We start from the raw sequence: 22,144 nt of genomic DNA on the forward strand, positions 1-22,144 counted from the left end.
TCAAACACAAATACAAATAGACGGCATAGAAATAGAAAGAGTAAATGAAACCAAATTTCTAGGTATAATGATTGATGATAAAATGAACTGGAAATCTCATATAAAAAATATACAACAAAGTGGCAAGAAACGTCAATAATGAAAAAAGCTGTTCTAGACCAAATATCACTCCATATTCTCTCCTGCTCGCTAGTGTTACCATATCTGAGTTATTGTGCAAAAATATGGGGAAATAACTACAAAAGTACATTTCATTCATTAACCGTGTTACAAAAAAGATCCGTTAGAATAATACATAATGTTGTATATAGAGAACATTCAAACCCCTTCATTCATTGAATCTAAAATAATGAAATTCCACAACATAGTGAATTTGCAAACAGCTAAAATTATGCACAAAGCAAACTACAATCTGCTACCCAAGAATATACAACAATTCTTCTCAACAAAAGAGGAGAAATATAATTTTAGAGAAAAATGTAATTTAAAACATTTGTACGCACGTACAACACTTAAGACCTTCAGTATATCTGTATGTGGAATTACATTACGGAATGGATTAAGCAAAGAAATAAAACAATGTATTAATATAATCCACTTCAAGAAACTCTTCAAACTTAAAGTGTTTACAAAGTACAAAGAAGAAGAACAATGATAAACATTCTGAATTTATTTCATCCATTCATTCATTTTCTAGATAATCTCACCATATGAAATATAACTTACTTCACTATTTATTATTTATTGATTTTTAATGTTATTACTTATGGAGTATATTGTGAACAAATTGAGAACAGGAAGTGAACAAAAGTTTTAGCAACAGCTATGAAAAGGAAAAGGGGTATGATTAAATAAGCTCTGTTTCTTCCTACTCCTTTTCGAACATGTTGAATAGAGAAACTGGAAATTGTGATGTATCATGTTGTATGCATGCATGTTCGAAATAAACACACACTCAACTAAAATAAAAAAGAGCGACCGACCCCACAAACCGCAACAACGCACACACCACCGAGGCCGCCAACCTACCGACCCCAACTCCACAGCCCAGCCAATTGAGCCATTGCAAATCCCGCCCCGCCAACCAAACACCCCAATGAGCCGCCGACCACGCCCGGTGCCACAGCCCCATACAGCCGCAGACCGCCACCGACAGGCAAACAGTACGCAGCCGCCCAGGGTAGGGGAGGAAATGACCTGCAACTCAGCGCACAGCAGACACCCAAGCCAATCCACGACCAGTCCGACCGCCCCCAAGCATACCCTTAGATCCCACCTCTATCCTATGGTAAAGTCAAGGTGTGGATTTGATTTGATTTGATTTAGATTTATTGGTCCCCGTTGGGGAAATTAATTTTCACTGCCGTACATTCAAACAATAGACATTACACATCACGAACAAAAATAACAAAAGTACATCATACATGACCAACACATTTACAGGCTTGTCAGACAGGTCGGCCGGGCCTGTTGTTTAGGGCGGCTATAACTGCAGGGATAAGGCTTTTCCCGAGGCGGGCCCTCCGGAATTTGATAGTTCTGTACCTGCGCCCTGATGGTAGTGGGATGATGTATTGGTGTAGTGGGTGAGTCATATCCTGGACTATTGTGTTTGCCAGTCGAATGATGGACCTGTGGTTTAGTTCTGAAATGTTGGGTGTGGGTCGGCCGTTGATTTTAGCTGCTATGTTTGTAATGCGTGTGAGTTTGGTCTGGTTGGTTAGAGAAAGCATAGTGAAAAAACATGTGGAACAGTACAGAAGGATGGGTTAAAGTTAAAGTTAACGTTAAAGTACCAATGATTGTCACACACACACTAGGTGTGGTGAAATTTGTCCTCTGCATTTGACCCATCCCCTTGTTCACCCCCTGCGCGCCCGGGAATCATTTTTGGTGATTTAACCCCCAAATCCAACCCTTGATGCTGAGTGCCAAGCAGGGAGGTAAAGGGTCCCATTTTTATAGTCTTTGGTATGACTCGGCCGGTGTTTGAACTCACAATGAACGATGCTTTGGTACAGTAGTAACAGGAGGTGAGGTGCAACGTATACCGGTAGTCCTTTAAGTTTACGAATGGCTGACAGTCTTTGTTGACATTTTTTTTTTTTGAATGTCCGTGGTGTACTGATCAAAGGTGAGTTTATTGTCCAAGGTTACGCCCAGGTATTTAAAAGTGTCAACTGTTTTAACTGTTTGTGTGTTTATGATGATGGGGTGCTGAGGTGAGGGGGGGTTGAACCATATTTCTTCTGTTTTATTGACATTGATTTCCAGACAACTGGCTGTGCATGACTCTGTGAAATGTGGAGAGGGTGTGATGTGAGGTAGGATTACGTATGCACACTTCTACTTCAAATCGCGTCAAGGTGTGTGTGCGCCAGATTTTACAAGTCTGAATATTTTTGTACGTAAGCAAAATTTGCGATTTCTGGTGTGCTTTTAGTCAGAAATTCATTCAGTTTTTTTTTAGGATGAGACACACTTTACAGATATCCTGCTTTGACTGTCTTCTTGCTGGTATGACTATTTCTCATACATTGATCTACTTCTGCTGGCCTTCCCTTCACCCCAAGCATTATGCTGAATTTGGACTTGCTTGAGTGGAATTGCACCATTAAGGTCAGGTCGCGATGGCTGACAAAGATGATACTGCTCAATAACAACTTTTTAAAATCACAAGAGGATATAGGACAATATGCATTGCTTATATGACATAGTACTGTATGGCTTGTTGTATATTATTAGAAAGAAAAAAACACTCACACATCAAGACTGAAGGCTTGCAGCACATCCATTCATTAAACTTTCATACCTTTTGAAAGAGGCTGTGTTTAATTATTCAACAAATTTCATAGCTCTAATGCAAAGATGCACCACTAATATATTTTAGAAGCTCTCTCCGCTGTCAGATTTCGGACAGCCAAAGATACAAATGAGAGCGCTGGAATGAACTGGAATGCCAATCACCAAATCAAATGTCTGATCATTAAGTAACATCTAAGATTAAATGTCATCTATGCACAGGATGCCCAACACTACACTAAGTGTAAGCTGACACTAGTAGCAGTCTGTGCTACATTTCTATACATAGTTTGTCAGTTTGACCTCTTCGTAATGTCACCAACACTTTGTTGAGGCATCTAACTAATTCTCATATTCCATGGATACACTGTGCCATTGGAGGAACATACAGTATTTGCAATCTTAAAATACTGACTCTGATGCTGAGTGGAATAAATGATTTGTATTGTGTTTTGGTGAGTACCTTGGGGTTGTGTTCTGCCATGGTGTGATAGTTAAGTCCTGCCTTGGATCTGAACTGTTTGTGGCACTGCTGGCACTTCAGCGCCTCTTGAAGCTGCAGGGGTTAAAGGTGAAATGAACAAATAGGCATATAATGGTCCAATCAATAATGTAGTATTTAATCTGTAACCTTATACACTTGGTTATTAAAGGTCATATTTGTTCAAAACATTATACAGAGGCTCAAATTAGAAATGTGAAAGGTAAATTTAACACTGCTTTGTATTTCCTAGCCTCTGTATTGCTTTGCCATGTTTTTATATGGTGTGACCTAGGACGAAACGGGAGCTGAGCCAGAAGGCAAAGCTCTCGGTCTACCGAGCTATCTACATTCCTACTCTCACCTATGGTCATGAAGTGTGGGTAATGACCGAAAGAATAAGATCGCGGATACAAGCGGCCGAAATGAGTTTCCTCAGAAGGGTGGCTGGCATCTCCCTTAGAGATAGGGTGAGAAGTGCAGTCACCCGAGAGAGACTCGGAGTAGAGCCGCTGCTCCTTCGCTTGGAAAGGAGCCAGCTTAGGTGGTTCGGGCATCTCGTGCGGATGCCTCACGAGCGTCTCCCTAGGGAGGTCCTCGTTGCACGTCCCACTGGGAGGAGGCCCCGCGGCAGACCAAGGACCAGATGGGGGGATTACATCTCCTCTCTGGCCTGGGAACGCTTCGGGATTCCCCAGGAGGAAGTCGCAAATGTTGCTCTGGAGAGGGAAGTCTGGGGGTCTTTGCTGGAGCTGCTGTCCCCGCGACCCGATTCCGGATAAGCGGTTGAAGATGGATGGATGGATGGATGACCTAGGAGTAATATAGTGACTTTACACTGTTTAACTGAAGAATGTCTATTTAATGGGACAGTATAAGCTATGCCACCAAGGAGTCATTTAAGTGATGGTAGGAAAGACTCTTTCAACCTCATAGTACACTATACTGACAAAAGTATCCGGACACACTAATTTACCCTAAGCCCATCAAAAAATTTGGGACAAATGTGAGGCAGCAGGCCATCTCTCAGGTTCAACATCGGTGATCTTTGACCGCATATGCTTTGTGCACTCAAAATTAGAGCATTAACAAAAAACAAGAGCAATGTCTTCATTAATCCATAAACAGATACAATATCTTATTTTACACAGCAAAACTATACAGTGCTGCCTCCTCCATCGTGGCTTTGACTACCAGTCATGTCAGACTCTGTTCTCTTTACTGGTGACTACCCATACTAGATCTGAAATATTTGTATTTTTATTCCGTTATTACTTTTTTTTTCACCCAGTCGTTATAAAAGCTTGAATTAGTGATTAAAGTAGCTAATCCACTGTGTTGTACCGATTGCTGGTGATTCTGCAATGGAACCCGGTAGATGAGGGAACACTGTATAAGGATAAAGTCTAAGTACAGTCTTCTGATAGTGTCACAATCAATGGGGAACATCTGACCTTCTGACAAATCTCCATGTGTTTCTTCAAACCGTGGATGGTTTTCCTAGTGACGATGGAACAGGTGGGACATACCACCTCGCCCCTCTCTGAGATGGCCTTCTGCCACTGAACATCAGAAACAGTACCTAAAAAACATGATGACATTATTCTGGGCATCAGCAAAACAATGTAGTATAACTACCTGAGATGATACCTACGGAGGCATCCTTAGCATGAGTCCGAGCCCACAGACCTGGGGCCTCATGTACAAATGTTGTGTATGCACTAAAACCTACCGTATGCCCTTTTTCATGGCAAAGTTGAGATGTATAAAAACTGACGTTGACGTAGAAATGTGCGCTGCGTCACGGCAACTGCATAGCTGTCGTACGCACATTTCTAAAGGCTGTGGATACTTTAGCTACACATTTAAGTGATGCTGGGTATCAGTTGACATAAAAAAGTGCCAACTTTAAATGCTCAGACTGATTGATATGCCTATCTGTAACATATGAACACTTTCATACATCTGAATTTTTACTGGCATACACCATTCTCTGAATTTTTATTTTTTTTGTGTAGTCTTTGGGAACAATTATTTATCACAACAGACTGCAACAATGAACATTATGGAAGCTTGACTGCATTTCCATCACTTTGGTGCCACTCTGCCACGTCACTTCCTTGTGCACAGCACTCCAAAATAAGAGCATACAATACAGCAAGTAAAGGCATAATGGCATTATTATATACAACAATCAGATGATATACGTTTGTGTATATATATATATATATATATATATATATATATATATATAAATAATTAAAACATTTTCTGATACTGGACCAGGATACCACTTGTATAAAGGTTTATCATAAACCGTTTTAATTTAGACTACTTGCAAAGCATCTCAATGAATAGATCACTAAGTTAACGATTACATTTTTTTGTAATTTAGTTTTTATTGACTTCGAGCCCAGCATCAGACATTCCTATCCATTACATCATATTCACATACATTTTACATCTATTGTCTGCCCTAAATGTCAAAATACAATTTTTTGTTTATATTAAAGATTAAAGATTAAAGTACCAATGATTGTCACACACACACTAGATGTGGTGAAATTTGTCCTCTGCATTTGTCCCATCCCCTTGGGGAGCAGTGGGCAGCAGCGGAGCCGCGCCCGGGAATCATTTTGGTGATTTAACCCCCAACTCCAACCCTTTGTTGCTGAGTGCCAAGCAGGGAGGTTATGGGTCCCATTTTTATAGTCTTTGGTATGACTCGGCTGGGATTTGAACTCCAACCTACCGATCTCAGGGCGGACATTCTAACCATCCCAACGATGCCAACCCTCCACCCAAAAAAAAGAGAACAAACAAAATACAAAACAAATAAATAAATTAATTATAATAATAAATAAATAAATAAATAAAAAATACAAAAATGACCAATAAAAAAAGATTTTGTTTTAATATATTAAGTTGATTATGATTTCAGATTTAACAGACCCTTATACAAGCATGAAACAGTTCTATCAATAGTTTCTGAATTATAGGCTTTTGTAAACAGTTCAATTAAACATATACTGAAGGATCCATCCATCCATCCATCCATCCATCCATCCATCCATCCATCCATCCATCCATCTATCTATCTATCTATCTATCTATCTATCTATCTATATACTTGTCTTTGTTATATTTGTCACCTTCATAATAACAAAATGCCGCAACTGCCTCAGATTAAAATCAACAGATAAGTATATTGGTGCATGGTCACTTAGATCTATTGTCCCAATTTCACAAGTATATTCCGCCCGAATGCAGCTGAGATAGGCTTCAGCACCCCCCGCGACCCCGGAAGGAACAAGCGGTAGAAAATGGATGGATGGATGGATATATTTTGTCTTTATCCTTCCCAAATGTTAGAAAATAATCTGTTCTTGTATAAAGAGAGTGGGGAGCAGAGAAATAAGTATAATCCCTTCAGTCAGGGAAAAGGTCTCGCCATATGTCAATTAAGCCTTCTTCCTCAAAAAGTGTATTTACTTTCTTTTATACGGACTTAGTGTAATGAGTTTTTATACTAGATGAGTACAATTTTGGCTCTAGATATATATTTAAAACCCCACCATAGATCAAATGACCTTCGGTTTTCGTTACCATAATATTGGTGATTTTTTTAAATAAACTAATATCACTGCATAGACACTCAATAGGGTTATTGAGTTCCCATCTATCTTTTCCTTTACTAAAATAAATCTACCCTCCTTATCGGCAAATTCCAATACTTTTTCCAAATTTAGCTTCGTGACTAACCATGTGTATTTACTTGTAAGTGTACCAACAGAATGAGCAAAATAAAACTTAACAGGTCTAACCCCAGAACAAAAAAAGAACACAAACATAATAAAAATAAAGAGAAAAAAAAAGAAACAAAAAAAGAAAAAGTTTAATTCCAAGGCTTGGGTCTCTAAAAGATGACCCTGGATTAAGCTCGGTAATACGTCTAGCTGTGGGGGAAATCCTCCCATCTATGTAATGAAGGCCCCCACCATGGCACTTGGTAGAAAGAGAAAAAAAACCTCTAGTCATTACACAGATACATCCCACGTCTGTATATATTCTCACCCAGGGGGAAAATGTTAGAACGCAAATGTCTTGGAGTAAATATAAAGTCACCTATTTTGGATCTGTTCAGTTTATCAACACTTTAAGAAGTCAGTCAAGACTAATAGGTCCTCCGAAGAAGGCGAGGATTATCTTCTGAAGGCTTGCAGTCTCTCCTTGATGCTTTTCTCTGGCTCCTCACCTATCCCCTGCCGGCTCGGTCCTCCCACTGTTTCCCAAGCGGAGCGGGACAGCGGATCAGCCAAGCTCTACCACGGTGTAACCACGCTGACTGGCAGTCCTCCGTCCTTCATATCTCTTGTCGCTGCCTTTGCTGTCTGATACAGCTGCATCCCGTCCTCATTAAACACTCATAATTTAGCCAGGAACGGAGTCTGGAAGCGGATATTTCTTTGCTTTAACACTTGCTTCGCTTCAGCATATTCTTTCCTCTGTTGCAGGACTGCTGGGGGCTAATCTTGGTCAAAGTATATCAGCCTCCCATTCAGAGAAATCTTCTTCTTTCCCCAAGCTTTGCGCAGGATCTCCTCTTCAATCCCACAACGGAGGAATTTGACGAGTATTGACCGTGGCTTGTCTTCTCTGTCTCCAGCGGGTCATAGCGCCAGCGCGTGGTGCGCCCTTTTGAGGCCGAGGTTCGTGGTTGGGGGGGATCTCCAACATGTCCTGAAGCAGTTTTTCCACAAACTCTGCCATGGACGATCACTCGGCTCCTTCGGGAACATTGTATATCCTTAAAGGCCTACTGAAATGAGATTTTCTTATTTAAACGGGGATAGCAGATCCATTCTATGTGTCATACTTGATCATTTCGCGATATTACCATATTTTTGCTGAAAGGATTTAGAAGAGAACATCGACGATAAAGTTCACAACTTTTGGTCGCTGATAAAAAAGCCTTGCCTGTACCGGAAGTAGCGTGACGTCACAGGTTGTGGAGCTCCTCACAGCTCCACATTGTTTACAATCATGGCCACAAGCAGCGAGAGCGATTCGGACCGAGAAAGCGACAATTTCCCCATTAATTTCAGCGAGGATGAAAGATTCGTGGATGAGAACAGTGAGAGTGAAGGATTAGAGGGCAGTGGAAGCGATTCTGATAGGGAAGATGCTGTGAGAGGCGGGTGGGACCTGATATTCAGCTGGGAATGACTAAAACAGTAAATAAACACAAGACATATATATACTCTATTAGCCACAACACAACCAGGCTTATATTTAATATGCCACAAATTAACGCATAACAAACACCTCCCCCTCCCGTCCATATAACCCGCCAATACAAATCAAACACCCGCACAACACACTCAATCCCACAGCCCAAAGTACCGTTCACCTCCGCAAAGTTCATACAGCACATATATTTCCCCAAAGTTACGTACGTGACATGCACATAGCGGCATGCACGTACGGGCAAGCGATCAAATGTTTGGAAGCCGCAGCTGCGTACTCACGGTACCGCGTATCCAATTCAAAGTCCTCCTGGTAAGAGTCTCTGTTGTCCCATCTCCACAAGCATGCATATCCAACTCAAAGTCCTCCTGGTAAGAATCAATGTTGTCCCAGTTCTCCACAGGCCAATGGTAAAGCTTGACTGTCATCGTTCGGGAATGTAAACAATGAAACATCGGCTACGACGTAGCGGCTAGGTGTTTGTGTTGCTGCAGCCGGCCGCTAATACACCGCTTCCCACCTACAGCTTTCTTCTTTGCTATCTCCATTGTTCATTAAACAAATTGCAAAAGATTCACCAACACAGATGTCCAGAATACTGTGGAATTTTGCGAGGAAAACAGACGACTTAATAGCTGGCCACAATGCTGTCCCAAAATGTCCGCTACAATCCGTGACGTCACGCGCAAACGTCATCATACCGAGACGTTTTCAGCAGGATATTTTGCGGGAAATTTAAAATTGCACTTTACTAATCTAACCCGGCCGTATTGGCATGTGTTGCAATGTTAAGATTTCATCATTCATATATAAACTATCAGACTGCGTGGTCGGTAGTAGTGGGTTTCAGTAGGCCTTTAAATTCTCACGCCAGGATCTCCCTTCATAGTCTAGGAGTTTGTTTTCTTGCTGATGTATAACGTGTATCAATTTGTTCAACACCTGCTCCACGTTTTGAATCCAGTCCTCCACCTTTTCTATTTGCTTCTCTGTCTCCACAATTTGTTGGTTAATGTTGTTGAGCTTGGATTTAATATTGTTCAGGTGTTCTTTTATGTCTTTTCGGGAGTCCAGAATCTCCTCCAGAACTTGGGCTACTTCGGCGTCCACATACTTTGAACAAGGGTTAGCATTAGCTCTGCCATCTTGTTACTTTATTGGTGAGCTGTTCGCGGACGCCGAGTTTTCCTTATTTACAGGCTCTGCAACAGTATTTACTCTGTTTCCTCTGGTTTTCCCCATTCTTGCCCCTCTTATTCGTTCAAGCAATATCTGAGAATCTGGTGTTTTACGGTCAAACAGGGCGAAATAACTATTTCCACGAGGGAGCTATTACTATAGGCTGCCATTCAGGTTGACGTCGTCACTGGAACCCCTATTTTCTGGATTTGATCATATGTCCATATTCAGTCAGAAAGCCGGGCAACTCTCTGTATATGATGCACCAGTACAGCTAAACATTGTCCAGGATTTCCAGACTTAACCAAGCTAAACAAAGATGTGGAATTAACGATATATGAAACTACAAACTTGATTATTAGTCAGGTTTAAAGTCATGAAAGGAGCAGTGATAAGCAGCAAATGACCGATCACAAATATGAACAAGTCTGTCGACAGCAGAGCGATAGAATGTAAATATATAATTTTAACCAAAGGAAATAAAGGTTGCCGGCAGAAAATCACTGACTGAATGCGTCAGTTTCATGAAATCACTGCCACATAATTAACAAATATATAGAAACTGTACTTCCAGATTGCTCCTTCTAAACTACCGTACGTAATTGCGTACTGCTTATGTGTCCTCCATGCACGGCAAATCTATAATGAAAATAAAACTCAGCCTATACTCCAAAAAAATAAACACATAATTTATTCTGTCCTATTTTGCAGTGCAACTGTGAGTGACAGGTGACATCAAGTGGCCACAACAGATAAAACAATGACAAACATTTTTTCAATAAATTATTGTAACTTCTGCAGTGACGTTTAAAGGAGTAAAAAGAGGTGTTCCATCAACGATCACTTTACTGCGCAAAACTAAAACATAAGCAACAAAGTTACTATCCTGCAAAACAGCTCACTGCACACGCACAGCCAGTAGCGCGCTCACATCCACACAAACAGTCTGACAACTCCAACACCACACTTGAGCTGTAACTGCCAGGTTGTTCACACGCAGCCAACCAATGTCATTGACAGTGTATTATGCATGCATGTTGCTGTTTTGCATGTTAGCTTAATGCTAACGATACAGCAGTGTTAAGAGAGGTAAATACTGCTAATTATTACAGTGGTGAAACAACAATGTACAGTACATGCACACTCTCCATTTAGATGTGTGCTTATTCTACTGTCATTTATTAAGAATGTAATTTCTTTTTTGTTGTTAATAGAATACAGAAATGCTAATAAAAACTGTGTAATGATATATTTTACAGACAGAAAGTTCCAGAAATGTAAGCTTTATCCCATGTTTGTGCTGCTGCACACATCTCATTGTGCAAAAGGTGAATGTTTAAGGTGAACAAAATGTGATCTCTGAAAGGTGTACATGTCTCAAATTCTTCCTAAACAGCACCTATATCTAGACATACAACACACAGGTCATGAAAAACTAAATGTTTTGTTATTAGCATTGTAAGAGGGCCAAATCATATTAGAAAATCATCTAATGAAAAGTACCGCTCTAATATAATGTCAGCTTTGGGACAGGTGTGATGCTGGTTTGGCCACAGTGTGCGTGTATCTGATGATGCTCACATGTGGTCCAATGAATGCTCGGGGAATTTTGTGAGTTTTAATATGACAAATTAGAGGGAACATTGGTGGTTGGGTTATATTATTACATTCAAGCACATTAAAATTATTTGACACTGATATAGCTAACAAAAAAATAAAAATGACAGGAGGGGACCCTGCAGCACAGACTTTCACTATGGCTTCGGAGATGACAGCAATAATGAGGGACAACAAATGGAAGGAGTCTGAGATTATTTAACTTTTAATTTCAACAAAACAGATAATTAGTGAAATAAAATAAAATGCTTGAAAATGTAAACTATCGGATGCCCTTTTTTCCTCATATAAACATACTAGATGTCTCCATCCATCTTCAAAATATTTTTGTGACTTGTATATTTAACCTAGGGAGTTAACCCATCTTTAGTGATGATACGATATAGAGAATGTTTATGCTTAAAATGAGCTCTGCTTTTTCCAACTCCCTCTGACATTTTGAATTGTACTGAAATTGAACATGAGGTCTATATGCCATCCATCAATTTTCTACCGCTTGTCCCGTTCGGGGTTGTGGGGGTGCTGGAGCCTATCTCAGCTGCATTCGGGCGGAAGGCGAGGTACACCCTGGACAAGCCACCACATGAGGTCTATATGTATGTTCAAAATAAACTACAGTATACAAAGTTAAGCCTTACACTTTTCCGGGATATAAATAAAGCCTGCTTTGTAATACAGCGCTCAGGTTTTCTAAATTGTGATTATATAATATTTTGTTGGTTGTTAAGTTTTTTCTACTTTTTAATCAAGGAAGATTATGCACAAAAAGTGCTTTGCTGCCTCCTATTGGAACAAAGCGATCTCAAGTAAAAATGAACCATGCTTAGAACTAACTCGATAAAAAAATCCCTCATTTTACTGAACATTTTAAAAGCTGATCAAAGTATTTACCTGAACTTGTTGTGGCTGTACGTTTATTTAAGGACTGATTTGCTGTTGGTTGTCTGTGACGGTCCTCATTAAAGCCACTTCCCTCAGGCCTTTTCACACGGCTTGCCTTCAGCTTCTCCTCTACTTTTGTCATACCTGCAACACAAAATGGATATAAAAGTATGTGAGTCACTTTCCACAGAGCTGGAACAGGGCTGAGGTGAATATTGTTATTAAAACCTTTCAGTCCAAATGTTCCAGAGATTGAAGGCTGCTCTCCAGTGAATTTCTTAGGTGTTTTTTGCTTGCGTCCTTGTTTGAGATAAAAAGCACAAATAAGTCAAACACTAACAGTACAATCGTAAAGAATTAAACTATACTCTTACGGTGTTTCATTCGTTCTGGGTCTTCATCGGCATAAGATGGCGGAAGGCTGCCACCTTCGCTTTCACTATCCCCTGCATCAGAGGATGTGCTTTGGGACTGCTCAAACTGAGGCTGGACTGACTGAGGACGGTGACTCTGTAGCAAAGGTTTGCTGTGTGGTTTCCTCTCACTCATGTGGTGGGTCAGCTCTCCATTGTGAGATGGGGTGGATACATCCAGGGTTTTTTTCACTTTGAAAAACACTGGAGATGGGGGGCTGTTCTCCAAGAGCCTGAATTTAGAGACAGGCAGTCAGCAATTACTAATATTATTATACGCAATAGCAAGCCTAAAAATGTGAACTTTAAATCATATTTACCTTTTGACACTGCTGGACTTGACACCTGCCTTCTGAAGCTTAAGCTGCTCATCTCTAGAGTCCAAACTAACCCTGTCTGGATGGTTCCAGAGCTTGTGCTTGTGCAGGCGCACTTTTGTTGCAAACACTGCCTCACAATAGGGACAGCCATGACTTTGCTTCTCAGTATCGCTGGTCTGACACATGCATGGAGAGGGGGGGGGGGGGGGGGTTAAAATAGAGCTCAGCTATTAGCTTTTGTCTGATCACTATTTGCAAATTACTTAAGTCAATTGGTATGTGAGCAATGTGAGTCTAAACTGATGTGATGTCAGATATACTGTAGCTTTGAGGGTGCAAGATAATTATATTAGGTATTATGACGTCACACCGATAAATCCGATAACACAAAAAATAGCTTCGATAACCGTTTTGTGCTCTAGGTAAGTTAGGGGAAACAAATCAAGAGGGCCTACCCTGTAGGAGGTTTTAAACTTCCCCTGAGATCACCAGGGTTCAGAATGAATCGATTATGTGGGACTTCTTTACTCCTACAGAAGACGACATCCTGCCCATGAAGACGACTGCACTGCCAAAGAAGCTGCCCAAAGCCAGGGCAAAGAGAGCTCTGAGGCAGTTCTTGCTGTGTCCAAAAATTAAAAAAAGCCCGCCAGAAACGATGCAAGGGCCAAAGGTCTGCGATTTCATCATGGAAATTAAGGCCCCGGATAACAAGCCTTTTATCATTGCTAAAGACACTAGACCCATCAGCCAGCAAACCAACGGGAGCCACGGTTTGTACCAATTATCTGTCGTTATTTTTCCGTGTGTATGTTTGCTAGCAAAATACAACGTGATATATATATATATATATATATATATATATATATATATATATATATATATATATATATATATATATATATATATATATATATATATATATATATATATATAGAGAGAGAGAGAGAGAGAGAGAGAGAGAGAGAGAGAGAGAGAGAGAGAGACTTACTGCAGCGTCATTGCAGTAGGTCTCTATATAACATCAGGGCAACTTAAAATTTCTCTTTCATCTGTGATAGAGAAACTCTAGGTAGCCAAGTGCAGAGTCGTAATGATATACAGAGACTCCCAGGATGAGCTAGTCAGATGCACAGGCGTCACCACAAGATCAGGACTCAAGTGTGCAACTGATACATCTTTTGCTCGAGCTGAAAACATCTTGAAGCTATGTGACATCATTGGAGCCCCATGCAATGGAAGACAGGGACTTGGAACTTCCAACAATGGTGGAATAGGGACTAGTGACAGAAGCGCCATGATCCAAGAGCAGGTACAAAATCTGGAGGAAGAAAGACAGTGGTCAGGGAGAGTGGAGTTAAATTCACATGGAGCCTAGACCAAGTGGGACCTTCCCCAGAGGAAGATCAAATGGATCTATGGAGACTGGAGTCGTTCCGCATTTCTTTCCTGCTAAGATTAGTGTATGACACACTTCCAACCCCAAAAAACTTGCACAAGGACCGATTGTGCAAGCCTTGTGGGGAAGGCTCTGTATATCATTACGACTCTGCACTTGGCTACCTGTACCTAGAGTTTCTCTATCACAGATGAAAGAGGAAGCTGAAGTTGCCCTGATGTTATATAGAGACCTACTGCAGTGAAGCTTGGAGGTATTCCCAATCCCTTTCGGAGATACTTATTGATCTTTCTCTCCTTGTGGCACACATCTTGTCCGGATGTAAAACAGCTGTCATCCAAGGATGGTGCTCACAACACTTGCTAACACCCTATACCAAGACAGAAGGCAGAAAGGCCAGCCCCTTCAGAAAACAGCAATCCAGTTTCTAAGGAAGGGAGAAAAGCTACCAACAACAGCAATAAGAACCAGTCCGCTACAAAAAGCTTAATCATGGTAAATCCGTTTCCAGTGGGGGTTGGTCTCCGCCAGGGCTGCGCTCTGTCACCTATCCTGTTTGTGATTTTCATGGACAGGATTTCTAAGCAGAGTCGTGACCATGGCGGAGAGGGTATACCTTGGTATATCTTGGGGGGCTAAAGGTTGCGTCACTGCTTTTTGCAGATGATGTGGTCCTGATGGCACCTTCGGTTCGTGACCTTCAGCTCTCACTGGATGGGTTCGCAGCCGAGTGTTCAGCGGCTGGAATGAGGATCAGCATCTCCAAATCTGAGGTCATGGTTCTCAGCAGGAAACCGGTGGTTTGTACAGTCCAGGTAGAGAACGATACTCTGTCCCAGGTGGAGGAGTTTAAGTATCCTGGGGTCTTGTTCACGAGTGAAGGAAAGATGGAGAAGGAAATCAGCCAGAGAATCGGAGCAGCTGGGGCAGTATTGCAGTCTCTCTGCCGCACTGTTGTGACGAAACGAGAGCTGAGCCAGAAGGCAAAGCTCTCGGTCTACCGAGCTGTCTACATTCCTACTCTCACCTATGGTCATGAAGTGTGGGTCATGACCGAAAGAATAAGATCGCGGATACAAGCGGCCGAAATGAGTTTCCTCATAAGGGTGACTGGCATCTACCTTAGAGATAGGGTGAGAAGTTTAGTCACCCGACTTTCGCTTGGAAAGAAACCAGCTTAGGTGGTTCGGGCATCTCGTGCGGATGCCTCACAAGCGTCTCCCTAGGGTGGTCCTCATTGCACGTCCCACTGGGAGGAGACCCCGCGGCAGGCCAAGGACCAGATGGGGGGATTACATCTCCTCTCTGGCCTGGGAACACTTCGGGATTCCCCAGGAGGAAGTTGCTGATGTTGCTCTGGAGAGGGAAGTCTTGGGGTCTCTGCTGGAGCTGTTGTCCCCGCGACCGATTCTGGATAAGCGGTTGAAGATGGATGGATGGTAAATTAAGGTCGATCTGGGGTGAAGGCTGCAGTTCCCCCAAATTGTCCAGACAGCGCTAAGGCCGGATGTGGTGCTGTGGTTGGAGGAAGGAAAAAAAATCATCCTAATTGAACTTACAGTTCTATGGGAAGAAGAGTGTGAACAGGCCTTTAAAAAAAGAGTGGTAAATATCAAGACCTCTTGCATGAATGCAGGGAGAAAGGATGGCAGGTGTGACTGTTTCCGGTCAAAGTCGGCTGTAGAGGATTGTTAACAGCCATTGGAGTCACAGATAAGACAAGAAAGACAGCAGCGTGCAGGATGGGGGATGCAGCAGAGATCATTTCTTGCTGGTTATGGAATAGGAGAGAGGAGTTCAACTGGAAGCCTGGAGGAGGAGATGATCAGTGGCTTGTCGGCCCGCCATCGGGAGGGTGTTGCAGTAAGGGTCAAAACACCCAGTGAACGATGGGTACCCCTTGACAATATTAACTCCCCCTGGCCAAGGCTACATTCACTTAAAGTGAGTGAAGGAGAAGCATCTTAAGATGTACTTGTATTCTATGGAAATAAGGACATAAGCATCACTACTGATTTATGGACGTGTGATGTTAGAGGTGATGTCATATTTGATTTGGAAAAATCTACAGCTACAGTTTGATAAACCCACCTTTGTGTCAGTCTTTATTACACAAACTACAGTTAATTATACATTTAAAAACAATAGAGTCATCTGTATCGGTCATGTGAAGCAGTAAGTTTCAAGTTGGCTTGAAAAAAAAAGTGCATTCTTAGTAGCTACATAGGTAAAGTAGAGGCTCACCGCCTGGCAGCGTTGATAGTGGTACTTCACACCGTAGATGCTGGGAAACTCTAACCAGCATCCTGAACATGGACACTTAACTCTGGAGCGACGCTTAAACTCTTCCTTCCATTGTACAATCATGTGGGGCTGCTTGTCGAGAGGAAAATATAAAATTAATAAATGAAAGACTTTTGCTGCCACATTATATATTGTGCATATTCTTGTAAGGCAGCCCACTCAAATAAACCAATCCTACTTCAAACTCCCACACTGTTCTAAGAGAACTACCCACAGGGATGCTTCTTAGTTCCTGCTCTTCTGCTTTAGGACGGCCTTTCCTCTTCCCCTCTGCTGCCTCATCACACACAGGAGCTGGCAAAAAAGAAAGATAAACTTTTTAGAGTTACCACTGCACAAAGCTGATTACTCATTCGGGACACTGAAATTTAAATAACAGAAGTGGTCAGAGGAATGTAAACAATAATTGCATTCAGATCAACATTGCAATTCTTGATTAAGTTTGGTAAATACTTTCTTGAAACTGAAATAAACGCTGACAATTGCTTTTATCTTAATTTATTTTGTGTAAATATTCTAATGGTGTATACAGGTAACACATTCAAACACCATATCAAACTCCCTGCCTTCTATATGTGCAAACAACATGTTCAAATATGGCACAAACACAGTCATAGAACCATGCATGTTTGGTTGTGCGCTGCCATGTTGTGCTGTTATCACCAGATTCAAGAGAAAAGCTGATCAATCAACAGTGGATAAGAGGTGAGGGAGGACTATGGTTAGTGTAATATGTAATTGAGGAGACTGAGTTGTTGAGCCAAAAAGAGCTGCTACAAATCACTAGTGCTGATGTGAACTTCTGACAAAGCACACAGAATAACTGACTATTCTCTCTCCCCCAATGAAATCCTTTGATTGCTGCTTTCTTCTTTGGCCACGCCAAGTAAAAGTTCCTCTCCCTTACACCCATGGGTTTCACCCACACAAAAAAGACGAGCTGTGCTGTGCTATATTATTACTCGCTTCCCTGACAATTAAAACTCTGCTTTATCAGCTTTGTACATTTTTCCTAGTGATACATATTAGTAGTGGGTTATTTCAGTTTATTGTATGCCTCCAGCAAAACCCCAAGATGAAGGAAGGAAAGTTAGAGCGTAAAGTAAGTAGATCAAGTTCGTTGCCACAAGAATTTACAAAATGCCTTTTACCTATTAACTGCCCACTTATTGGACTGCCTTGCTCACCACCAACCCTACACAGTGATGTAGCAGTACAACAACTAACATTGATATTTTATCATTAGAAAATCGATATCAATATTTTTTCCTACCACCAATAAAGGCCATCCTTAAAAATCTTTCTGCTTCTAACGCATATAACTAGTGATGGGTACCAAATAAAAAACAAAAACGGTAGTAACCAGACTGGGAAAATAAGTAGCTATTGATGCCTCATTTCGGTGCTAAATGAAATGAATGCAGACTCAGCCACTTGTTGCGGTGATGTTGTGCAAGTAGTGTCTCATAAGTACTGCAGCGTCCTGACACAGTCTAACACTCTTTTTCTTTACACACCAACAGCAGCCCAAATAACCTCACAAGCACCGTAGACCTAACCACTGTTGCCACAACAACAAACACTTTTTTCATTAGGCACCAATGATGGTTACGGAGAGCGAGGTTGCATTCACGAACCCCCTGAATTATGAGCATTAACCCAAGCAGGTAATTTGTTTTTCAAATTCTCCATGTTCTGTATTTATTTATTTACAGACAATTTTATATGACATTGTTGTCAGAGTTCGTTCTGCAAAAGGGTAATCCCTAGAAGCATACAGTTTATGGATAGGGACCCACAGTTAAAATATACATCATCATATAATATACAACATTTTGTAGAATGCAATTCATTTCAAAACTACCCACCCAATACCCCTTTACAATTCCATACCAACCTACCAACAGGTTGACATTTATAAAGAAGGAATCTTAACATCCACCAAATCAGTCTTGATATCCTATTATTCAAATTTGATTAAAAAGTTGAATCTTGAAGATTTGCGATAATCTTATCATATAGAGGTCAAAACCAAAATTATGCGACTAATGGGAAATCCTCAGCCATGTGGGGTGTGCTAAATATACTAAGCGTAATGCAGCAATATATTTTGCTTAAAACGCTTTTTGAAAATGTTTAAAGAACGTGATTCTTTTATAAAGCTATCAATCTCATTCTAGATCACCGGACCTCTACAGGCTACTCCATAGAGCTTTTCAACAGATGGAAGCATGTAGTTCTCTAAAATCTCTAGAAGCGTCTGACTTGGGCTATGGAAAAGAAGCACTGGACAGTTGCAGAGTGGTCCAGAGTCCTGTTTTCAGACGAAAGCAAGTTTTGTAATTCATTTGGAAGTCAAGGCGCTAGAGTCTGGAGGAAGGCTGGAGAGGAGCAAAATCCAAGTTGCTTGAAATCCAGTGTAAAGTTCCCACAGTCAGCAATGGTTTGGGGAGCCATGTCAGCTGCTGGTGTTGGTCCACTGTGTTTCATCAAGTCCAGAGTCAATGAAGCTGTGTACCAAGAGATTTTAGAGCACTACATGCAGCCTGTTATGTGGCCCTCAATAAGGAGTTTGACATCCCTTGTTTAAGGCTATGGTCTTATCAGTCTTTTTTTGTTTTAATTTTTGACTCTGAGTTGTTTGTCTAATGCTCCTGTTTTGACCCTCATGTAATCAATATTGGTATTGTTATCGGTTGATCTCACTCATGGATTATAGTTATTGGAATCAGCGGCATTGAACCTTGATCACATCATCCCTAATATTCTCCAGGCAACCAAGACCATTTCTGTTGGCTATCTGGAATTAGCGGCAGTGGTGATAAAACTCTTGTGCTATGGAGGAAGCAAAAGAGCACAATGAGCACAATTAGCATGCATTCTAAAAGTGCCTAATTAATAGGGCTGTGAATCTTTGGGTGTCCCACGATTCGATTCAATATCGATTCTTGGGGTCACGATTCGATTCAAAATCGATTTTTTTTCCATTCATCACGATTCTCGATTTAAAAAGGATTTTTCCCCGATTCAAAACGATTCTCTATTCATTCAATACAAATGATTTCAGCAGGATCTACCCCAGTCTGCTGACATGCAAGCAGAGTAGTAGATTTTTGTAAAAAGCTTTTATAATTGTAAAGGACAATGTTTTATCAACTGATTGCAATAATGTAAATTTGTTTTAACTATAAAATGAACCAAAAATATGACTTATTTTATCTTTGTGAAAATATTGGACACAGTGTGTTGTCAAGCTTATGAGATGTGATGCAAGTGTAAGCCACTGTGACACTATTGTTCTTTTTTTTAATTTTTATAAAGTCTAATGATAATGTCAATGAGGGATTTTTAATCAATGCTATGTTGAAATTGTAACAAATTTTGATACTGTTGTTGATAATATTCATTTTTGTTTCACTACTTTTGGTTTGTTCTGTGTCGTGTTTGTGTCTCAATTGCTCTGTTTATTGAAGTTCTGAGTGTTGCTGGGTTGGGTTTGGTTTTGGAATTGAATTGCATTGTTATGGTATTGCTGTGTATTGTTTTGTTGGATTGATTAATTTAAAAAAATAATAAATAAATAATGAAAAATTAAAACATATATAAAAAAATATAAATTTTTTAAAAATGAGAATCGATTCTGAATCGCACAACGTGAGAATCGCGATTCGAATTCGAATCGATTTTTTCCCACACCCCTACTAATTAATGTATTGTTCTATTGTGGAATTTGGGACTGTGTTGCTATAGAAATACTGTACTATCAATTTGTCATAGTTTTACAATCAAGAACCTATTATTCCCACTGAACGATTTGGCATCTAAGGACAGGAAAAAACTTAGTGTGGATGCAATATAAAACAGTAAAACAAAGAACAACCAGTCTCCATTTATTGAGTTTAAGTGGCACACTAAGCAATTGTCCCATCTGAAACAAAGCAGGCTCATATCAGATTCAAACCTCAGCTCTCAGGCACAAGCCAAAGGAACAAAACAGCTGTTCATTTCAAATGAGGGAATGACTTGCTCCCAGCTGTCTGTATGTCTGTTCTTCTATACTTGGTAACCTGAGTAAGTACTGAGAATAGTGGGTAGGAAAACATGTATTAGACCCTTTAACACACTATAATTACAGAGTAATACTTGCCAAAATGAACCCATTCATATTTTTTTACAATGCAAATAAATATTAAGGTGGACTAGAGTTAAAATGTAGAAGACAATGTCTTCTTTTTTCTACAGAGAAACAACAAACATTTTTCAATTGTATTTGAAGTGACTACTGTCATAAAAACAAGAATTACATAGCCATGCAGCTACATTATGAATAAAAAGTGTATTTTCTGAGTAAGAGAAGAGAGAGGAGTCAGGATCCAGGGGTCTTGGCAGCTGTCTGATGCTCTCACATAACCCCTGTGTTCTCCTAGCTACGCCTGCAATTGCGCCCCTTGAGTGCAAGGGTGCACACACTTCTAACAAACACATACAAACATACTCACAAAGACACACAGTAGATTCACAGAACAGTGTTTTGTTTTCCTCAACAAACACTCACACTGGAGCCATTGTGTAGATGTGCATACTGTAGTAGGGTTACAATTACTGCCATTTGGACAACAACAAAACCACACGCAAACAAACTGCACTGCCACAACTCCTGAGTCTAACTTCGTTACTTGCATCAGCAAGTACTTCAGGCACCTGGAACAAAGTGCAGTTTATTATGCTTATCCTGTACGAGCTTGCTTGGAGCTGGAGCTTATGCCACCTGGACTGAAAGAAATCCATTCACACAGTCGCAATTGCGTAGCGGTGCAGTTGGCTCAAGTAAAACCTGCATTTAACTCGACAGATTCAAAAGTCAAAACAGAAAATACTTAAAAGAGCTCGGCGCCCAGCTGCTCACGGCAGACAAGAAAACAAGTTCTGGTATGAGTATTAGCAGCTGTCCTTTTAATAACAGTATAGCTGCACTCAACATGATCCATACTCCTTTACAAGAGCATGCACAAATGAACTTATTTTGTGTCATTGAAATTAAAAGCTTATCAACACAGACAAGTAATACATGATCTGATTTACTAACACATGGATGGCATCCAAGTTTGTTTGCTTTTGTAAATCAAGCACACCTGTGGCTTAGTTTATGGCACATACAGTAACATACAACAACTTAAGGAGTTCAGGCCTCAGACTTCTTACCTATTTTTCTCTAGAGTATCACAATGGCTTCTTCAGATCTGTACTGATTTTAAGAGCCTAGTTGCATACTTCATAATACTGGAAGCTTCATCTATTACCAGATGTTAATTTGAGCAAGGGCTAACAGTGGATTGACGGACGGTTTACTTGCTATATTCTGTAAGTGCTCAATGAACTCCTCAGAGACTGAACTAGATCTAGCAAAGTGTGAGTGAATGAGCAAAGACATGGGAAAATTCCAGTGAGTTTGGGATTTACTCAGTTAACTCTTATTTTGCTAGGTTTTAGTGAAATAAAA

The 22,144-nt window shown here is 40.6% G+C and overlaps 1 protein-coding gene across 2 annotated transcripts in view; it reads right to left on the minus strand.

The window, feature by feature from the left end:
• The window catches only part of znf512b (zinc finger protein 512B), a 67,445-nt gene that overhangs the window by 16,636 nt on the left and 28,665 nt on the right, over positions 1 to 22,144 (minus strand). For both annotated transcript variants that reach the window (XM_062053742.1, XM_062053741.1), the window contains 8 exons: positions 16,859 to 16,938; positions 16,585 to 16,713; positions 12,942 to 13,117; positions 12,583 to 12,854; positions 12,437 to 12,508; positions 12,218 to 12,352; positions 4,738 to 4,865; positions 3,266 to 3,358 (listed from right to left, as the gene is read on the minus strand). In XM_062053742.1, the coding sequence (XP_061909726.1) occupies positions 3,266 to 3,358; positions 4,738 to 4,865; positions 12,218 to 12,352; positions 12,437 to 12,508; positions 12,583 to 12,854; positions 12,942 to 13,117; positions 16,585 to 16,713; positions 16,859 to 16,938 (1,085 nt within the window). The remainder of the gene's footprint in view (positions 1 to 3,265; positions 3,359 to 4,737; positions 4,866 to 12,217; positions 12,353 to 12,436; positions 12,509 to 12,582; positions 12,855 to 12,941; positions 13,118 to 16,584; positions 16,714 to 16,858; positions 16,939 to 22,144) is intronic.

Source organism: Entelurus aequoreus, linkage group LG07 (assembly GCF_033978785.1).
Source record: "Entelurus aequoreus isolate RoL-2023_Sb linkage group LG07, RoL_Eaeq_v1.1, whole genome shotgun sequence".
Lineage (NCBI taxonomy): Eukaryota > Metazoa > Chordata > Actinopteri > Syngnathiformes > Syngnathidae > Entelurus > Entelurus aequoreus.